The following is a 7,997-nucleotide window of genomic DNA, read 5'->3' as shown; positions in this document are numbered from 1 at the left end:
CAAAATTTACACTACCGCCGGAGGTTAAGGGGTAGCGGAGGCTAGCCCTTATTACGTAGTAGGTCCGCCCCTGCTTGAACACCTAGAGTGTGTGTTCGTGTGAACGCGAAGCAAAGCTCTTTCTTTCATAGAAGCATTTGTATGAACATAGAAGTGTTTGTATACTTGTATAGACTTGTTATTACGTATTTAGATGTTATAAACCGTTGCACTGGTGGCATTTTCCCAAAGTGGTGAGGGTTCTAGTCTCATTGAAGACAAATGGGGTAGATTTTAGTAGTGTAGTTTGTCATAAGAAGATGTTGGGAACGAAATCCCGTATTAATCAAACTAAAATCATGTGAACCAAACTTAAATCACTCTCGAGAAACTCATGCAAAGTTACAACCCAAATCGAAAACCCTAAATCTACATTAAAAACTCAAAATATTTTGACGATCCAATTCAATCCAGGAAAAAGTCTCCATGATAGGCACACGATGACCATAAAATTATGACCCTGGTGAAAAGAATCTCGGGTCCGCCACTGAACCCATCTAAAAACTTGCTTTGATAGTTGTTTATCTTTAAATACCCTATGCATTTTTAAAATTCAGTTTCTTGAGTTACATTCACATGGATCATCAATGAAAATTTTTTAAGTATCCAAAATCAACTAAATAAAAATCTAGACCTAATACATTTTCTTGCAACTCTACACTGAAAACGATACCATCGATAACAAAGGAAATATCGAAACTGTACGGATGTACAAATAGCCTTGTGACTATTATGATACGAAACCGCAACTTAATCACATACAACATCAGAATAAAACGCTATGGTTCTCCTTGTGCAGTCCTTTACATTAAGCAGTTCCACATCAAAAACTTCAAACTGTTTTGAGCTAAAAAAGGTTGACGGCCCAACCTACAAACACAACACAATTTTGACTTTTATGAGTCAAATTAGATGCTTGGTGTAATATAGTCATCAGTGGCGAAGCTTGACCCGAATGACGGGGGGGTCGAAAACGTATATACCCAAAAATTTCTATAGAACCGGGGTCGAAAACGTATATACCCAAAAATTTCTATACGAAAACTACATATATAACACTACTGAGCGAAAAGTTCGGGGTCCCCCCCCCCCCCGCGGCGGCCCCTTCTATACCCCTGATAGTCATATACATGATCTTTGAACACAAAAAGCTTAACAAGATTGTAAGCTGAAACTGTGGGTTGACTTTTAGAGATGTGGACTTAGAATTTGAAAGTCAAACTAGAATCTTAGTTTAAAAATGAGATTTTGTAACATCCAAAGCACAAAGCTAATAACAGTTAAAACAATGGGTAAAAGCTATTAGCAGCCTCCAACCAATGAATTTAAAAAGGGTTTGATTTACAAATTGATGGGTAAAGGTTATCTTTAAATACTAAAATCATAACATGATTGTAAGCTGAAACTGTGGGTTGACTTTTAGTTAAAAGGTATGGTTAAAAGTTATTAGCAGCCTCTAACCAATAAATAAAAAGGGATTGATAATTCTAATTTACAAACTGATGGGTAAATTACGTTTTTGGCCCTGTGGTTATATCACTTTTACTATATTAGCCCAAAATAAGAATTTTTAACATATCTGCCCCCATGGTCTCTATAACTAACCATTTTGGCCCCTGAGTCTAACCATTTTGGCCCCCATGGTCTCTATAACTAACCATTTTTGTCCCCATGATCTCTAGACTTAGGGGCCAAAATGGTTAGTTATAGAGACCATAGGGGCAGATATGTTAAAAATTCTTATTTTGGGCTAATATAGTAAAAGTGATATAACCACAGGGGCCAAAAACGTAATTTACTCAAGTTATTATTAGCCTCTAACCCATGAATTAGAAGGGATATATATTCTATATCTATATCTATATCTATATAATAAAAGAAAATGTTGGGGGGACACTTGTCAGTTGTCACTATTGTAGGTCATCTACTCTTTGGTTTTCCCGTCTCTCTCTACTACTTAATTATGGATATTTTTTTTGATTAAAGATATTTGATATAAAGTTAATTATTACTTTTTTAATAAACTTATATTATTTTACTTAAGAGCTTCTCAAAATTCAAAATTATGTTGGTTAAAATATTAAAAACAAAGAATAATGATGATAATTGTTTTTACGAGTGATTTCTAAAAATTTTCAAATATTTAATGTGGTTGGATGGTAAGAATGGTAAAAATACATTATGGTAAATAATAAAAAAATATAGGTGGTATTAAAAAGTTAAAGTTAATACCCGGTTGAAAGAAATAATGTTTTAAAAAATTAATTTAACAAATTTATAATTGTCAAGTTAAGGTTCATTTTTTAAATACATAAATTGACGACTGTATATGTTAACAAATTACATTTATTTTATTCTATTAGTATACTAATATACTATAGAGGTTGATTCAACCGCAATGCATATGTTTTTTTTAAAACATAACTTTTTTTATTACTAATTATATAACATGACATTTATCAACCCGTGTACACGAGATTGTAACCTAGTTCTAAGGCTGGAGGGTTTGGTATAAAGCCCCTAGGGGCTTTATCACGCCATGTCAGATCCATGTAGGCGCCACGTCATAGGGGGGCTTTAAAGCTCCTCCCTTTAACTTGCATGCAATGGTTTAAAGCCCCCTATTAAACAAAATTAAAAAAAAAAATATATATTGGTTGAAAAGAGGTGGGCCCCACCTGCACACACCTTTAACGCTCGTTAGCACCATGGCGAACCAGGGATAGCGCCCCCCTTTTAACAAGCACGGGGTGGTTGATGGCGCCCCGGGGCGCTAAAGTTGGTGATGTGGCGGGGGGCGCCAAGCCACACCCCCTGGCCTAAATATACAAAATGGTAAGGAAGATAACTCACCGGTGGTCCAAGTTCGGGGGGAATAATAATTCTCCTCTTTCCGCCAGGTTTCATGTCTTTTAAACCTTCTTCAAATCCTGTATCAATTCTCACTTAAGAACCTTAATCAACATGCACCAAAATAAATCTAATCGCAATAAATGAGATAGTCGATATTTGAGTTTAAAGGGCCAAATGAATTGTTTTTTAGAGTAAAATGACATTTTCGTCCCTATGGTTTGGCCAGTTTTGCGACTTTCGTCCAAACGTTTGTTTTTCCGCATTTGGATCCACAAGGATTGAAATCTTGCCATTTTCATCCGGCTTGTTAACTCCATCCATTTCTCTACGTTAAGGCAGGGGTATTTTCGTCTTTTTTGTTATCTTAAAGGGCAATTCAGTCTTTTTCACTTCATGAGTTCATGTACAAGCATTTAGCATAATGTACAAGTATTCAAAAAAGACAAAAATACCCTTAAGTTAACAAAAAAGACGAAAATACCCCTGCCTTAACGGAGAAAATTGGATGGAATTAACGAGCCGGATTAAAATGGCAAAGTTTCAAACTTTTAGGATCTAGATACGGAAAAACAAATATTGAACTCTTGAACAAAATGAAAACTCAGAAGTATTGTTTTGACTTTTGAGTGTCAAACGAGTTGTTTTGAGAGGTACGATGTTTGACTCTATGAGGTCAAAAGCAGATACACCCACCTGGGACCAATGCATTGGTGCCCATTCGTATTTTGGCAGGAGAACCTTGTTGATAACTGCTATCGATACGACGACCGGACTCGTTATAACCGATATAGTGAAAAGTCACCTGCAAAAAAAAACTTCATTAAATAACATATCCCACAAATGCACATGCAATTCATTCATTGCAGAATATAATGATTATTGACTAGGGGTGCAAACGAGCCGAGCAGCTCGCAAGCTGCTCAAGATCGGCTCGAGAAAAAGCTCGAAACGAGGCGATCCTTATCAAGCTCGAGCTCGAGCCTGGCATGTGAAGCTCCTCAGGCTCGTCGAGCCTTATCGAGCTTTAGTGTAATATTAATTTTTATTAATATTTAATAACATTTACCCTTTATTTAAATTTGTCTAGTAAACGAGCCGAGCCGAGTTTATTTAAACTTGTTTACAAGCCAAGCCCTAACCTATAAATAAGCTTGCTTAGTAAACGATCCCGAGCCTGAGCTTCACATATCGAGCTCGCGAGCCTAAATGAGTCTATTATTTATATTATTTTAACTTAATATATTAATTAATAGATAACAAACGAGCCGAGCTCAAGCTTGAGAAACTACCAACGAGACCAGGCTTGGCTCGGCTCGTTTGCACCCCTAATTTTGACCAACCCACCCATTTTGCCACTTGTAATTTGACAAAGCATTTGATAATATAGTTAAAAAAAAATCTTATGGATCAAAATCAAGAATGCAAGGAAGTAGCGGAAAAACCTGCTGACCAGACTTCGGTACATCACCGGTACCAATTTCAAAATCGCGATATATAAGTCCATTGTCACGTTTAACATAGTTGTCCGATGCAATGACTTTAACCTCAAACCCTGAATCATATTTCAAACTTTATTCAACTCCTGGAAACTAACAATCAAAGAAGATCCACCAATATAAAGAAAGATTAAAAAAAAAAAAAGAGTAAAATGCCATTTTCGTCCCTAAGGTTTGGCCAATTTTGCGACTTTCATCCAAAGGTTTGTTTTTTCGCATCTGGATCCAAAAGGTTTGAAATCTTGCCATTTTCATCCGGCTTGTTAACTCCATCCATTTTTCTCCGTTAAGTCAGAGGTATTTCCGTCTTTTTGCTAACTTAAAGGGCAGTTTGGTCTTTTTCCTTTATGTAAAAAGACCGAAATTGCCCTTTAACTTAACAAAAACGATGGAAATACTCTGGCTTAACGGAGAAAAATGGATGGAGTTAACGAGCCGGATGAAAACGGCAAGATTTCAAACCTTTTGGATCCAGATGCGAAAAAACAAACCTTTGGATGAAAGTCGCAAAACTGGCCAAACCTCAGGGACGAAAATGGTATTTTACTCAAAGAAAAAAGAAAAGAAAAACAGCATAAACCTTCTCGAACAAAGCTCGGGAAGTCATCGGGTGCTTTATTTTCTCTTTGCACCCTTTTGTTTTGTTCAAGTAAGCGTTTTTCATCGTACGGGTTCTTAATCTTTGATTTCGCAGTCGACGGTAAAGTTGGCAACAAGCCTGTTGAGACTAGAAACACGAGGAGTCGTCTACGCTTCAAATTCTCCGTATTTCCATTCTGTTCTCTAGCCACGCATCAAACATTTTCCCTGATTAAATGCATTGAAAGAGCTAGAAACGATGTGGAAACAGTTATCTCAAGTGTTTTACCTTTCATCTTTCTGAAGAAAGTACGTTTTATTAATGGAGATTTCTCGTAGCGTAGCAAAAGTTGTTAGTTTATCTGCATATAACATGTTTTAAAACATTAGTAGCAGCAGATGAAGTGGCCAAAAACATGAACTTGTTCTTTTTTTTTTCTTAGTAAACTGCTATTTTGGTCCCTGAGGTTTGGTCACTTTTGCCACTTTAGTCCAAAACTTAAACCTTTTAAATCTGGGTCCCTGTGGTTTCACTTTTATTGCCATTTTAGTCCAAAAATGAAATCAGCTGATATTTGGCTAAGAGTTAATTGCTGTTTTCGTCCCTGTGGTTTGTCCAAAATCACTATTTCAGTCCATTAGTTTAAAAATTGTGATTTCAGTCCTTGTGGTTTCACTTTCGTAACCATTTCAGTCCTTGTGGTTTCACTTTCTTAACCATTTCAATCCATTTATTCTGTTAGTACAGGGACTAAAATGGTTACGAGGTGGACTGAAATGGTTACGAAAGTGAAACCACAGGGACTAAAATCGCAAATTTTAAACTAATGGACTGAAATAGTGATTTTTGACAAACCACAGGGACGAAAACAGTAATTAACTCTTTGGCTAATAAAATCCTGTTATTTTATCCTTTTCCTCATGGGCAAAACGGTCAATACAATTTTATTATAACACATTATTAATTAAATTAATAAAATTAGCTGATATTTGGCCATTTTGCCCCTGAGAAAAAAAGGACAAAATAACAGGATTTTATTAGCCAAATATCAGCTGATTTCATTTTTGGATCAAAATGGCAATAAAAGTGAAACCACAGGGACCCAGATTTAAAAGGTTTGAGTTTTGGACTAAAGTGGCAAAAGTGACCAAACCTTAGGGACCAAAATTTGTCAATTTTCTTTTTATCTGTTTTTTTTTTGTGTGTCAAGATTCAAGAACAGCAGTAAGCTAACTCGATAACTAGTTCTTCCAGAACTGTGTCAAGATTCAAGAACGGCAATATCCTAACTCGATAGCTTGTTCTTACGGAATTGTGTCAAGATTCATGAACAGCAATATCCTAACTCGATACCTTGTTTCTTCAGAATTTTGTCAAGATTAAAACTAGCAATTTGCTATCTTGATAACTTGCTTCTCCAGAATTATATCAAGACATTCAAGAACAGTAATATCCTAACTCAATAACTTGTTCTTCCGGAATTGTCATAATTCAAGAACAACAGTATGCAAACTCGTAAACTCGACACCTTGTTCTTACAGAATTGTGTCAAGTATCAATAGCAGCAATATCCTAACTCGGTCACTTATTCTTCCAGAATTACGTCTAGATATAAGACGAACAATTCACTAACTTGATTAAGTGTTCTACACCGAAATCGTTTGTTTCAATGGTTATCTCTACTAAATTTCATCATAACATTGATGCACTTATCAAACATACCCTAAAGATTCACATACCATTTAAAAACACTGCCAAAATTGAAACTTAAAATCAAATTTCAATATCGGAAAAATTACAAGTTTTGTCCTTTATCTTTATACCACTTTTCAGGCGGTGTCCTTTTTAACGAATGTTGACAGGCGGTGTCCTTTTTAACGAATGTTGACAGGCGGTGTCCTTTACTAGGTATTCTGTTGCAAGTTTAGGTATTCTGTTGCAAGTTTAGTAAACTTGCAACAGAATACCTAGTAAAGGACACCGCCTGTCAACAATTAACAGGGTTTTTTAACTGGGTTGGGTGTAAAGGACTAAACTTGCAACAAAATACCTAGTAAAGGACACCTCCTGTCAACATTCGTTATAAAGGACACCGCCTGAAAAGTGATATAAAGATAAAGGACAAAACTTGTAATTTTTCCTTCAATATCTTCTAAACCAAACCTTAATCTGATTCCAATCAAACACCTCTAAACCACAAAATCAAAAGTTCCCAGTTCCCTAAACCTAAAGGATTCAAAATCAGAAGCAAATTTTCTTTCAGGCATTTCATCAGTCACTTGGCATGCATCTAAAAAACCCAAGTTCCAATCATGAATGTGTGCAACTGTGTGTGAAAGAGAGAAAGATACTTACATTTAGATGTAAACGAAGGCTTGAATTGAACAGGTGGAGATGAAAGCATCAGCATACTGCAGAATTTGTGAGTTATTGAGATCAGAGGGGTTATGGAGAAGACTATAGGCTTATCTTCAAATTGGCGAATATCTTAAATTATCCCCCCAAGTTTTGTAGTATTAGCATTTTGACCCATAAAGTTTACGTTTTTTTCTTATTATTTTTGTGTATATCTTTTTTCACTTTTAAGGATGGCCCATAAAGTTTACGGTTTTTTTTTTTTTTGGTTATTATTTTGTGTTTATATATCTTTTTTCAATTTTAAGGAAAATTATTTTGTGTTTATATCTTTTTTTTTTCATTTGAGTTAACTGTCATTTACTTTTCGGTGGTTTGTCCACTTTTATCATACCAAATTTTAAAATTGCATCATTTTCCTCCCCGAAATCCTTGAAACGTGTCATTTCAGTCCAAAAAACTAACCCAATTAAAAAAACATAACTCAGTTATTCCAAGGACGTAAATGACACATAAAATATAGGGACGAAAATGACACATAATTTTATTTTTTTAAACTTCTTCTTCTTATTGTTGTTATTATTATTATTATTATTATTATCATTATTATTATTATTATTATTATTATTACACACTTATGAATGAGCATTTGGTATTGGGTACCGGTACCAAGT

General features: G+C 35.2%; 1 protein-coding gene across 1 annotated transcript; it reads right to left on the bottom strand.

Moving 5' to 3' along the window:
* Positions 1 to 559: 559 nt before the first annotated feature.
* Positions 560 to 7,473, bottom strand: LOC110900128 (peptidyl-prolyl cis-trans isomerase FKBP20-2, chloroplastic). The gene is made up of 7 exons (XM_022147029.2): positions 7,324 to 7,473; positions 5,257 to 5,329; positions 4,969 to 5,171; positions 4,335 to 4,444; positions 3,586 to 3,694; positions 2,893 to 2,969; positions 560 to 909 (listed from the first exon to the last, which is right to left on the bottom strand). Exons 1-7 carry the CDS (start codon positions 7,376 to 7,378, stop codon positions 790 to 792), a joined length of 747 nt encoding a protein of 248 aa, XP_022002721.1. The 5' UTR covers positions 7,379 to 7,473; the 3' UTR covers positions 560 to 789.
* Positions 7,474 to 7,997: the final 524 nt, after the last annotated feature.

Source organism: Helianthus annuus, chromosome 13 (assembly GCF_002127325.2).
Source record: "Helianthus annuus cultivar XRQ/B chromosome 13, HanXRQr2.0-SUNRISE, whole genome shotgun sequence".
Taxonomy (NCBI): Eukaryota; Viridiplantae; Streptophyta; class Magnoliopsida; order Asterales; family Asteraceae; genus Helianthus; species Helianthus annuus.
Note: the sequence above shows the minus strand (reverse complement) of the source record. Positions and strands in the feature narration are given on the sequence as shown.

What these genes read in the sequence shown, in the direction of transcription:
- LOC110900128 (XM_022147029.2), bottom strand. Translation starts at nt 7,378, where the DNA reads ATGCTGATGCTTTCATCTCCACCTGTTCAATTCAAGCCTTCGTTTACA. An exon ending in GCCTTCGTTTACATCTAAAT is followed by an intron (nt 5,330 to 7,323) that starts GTAAGTATCTTT and finishes TGTTATATGCAG; the next exon opens with ATAAACTAACAACTTTTGCT. An exon ending in TTTCTTCAGAAAGATGAAAG is followed by an intron (nt 5,172 to 5,256) that starts GTAAAACACTTG and finishes ATGCGTGGCTAG; the next exon opens with AGAACAGAATGGAAATACGG.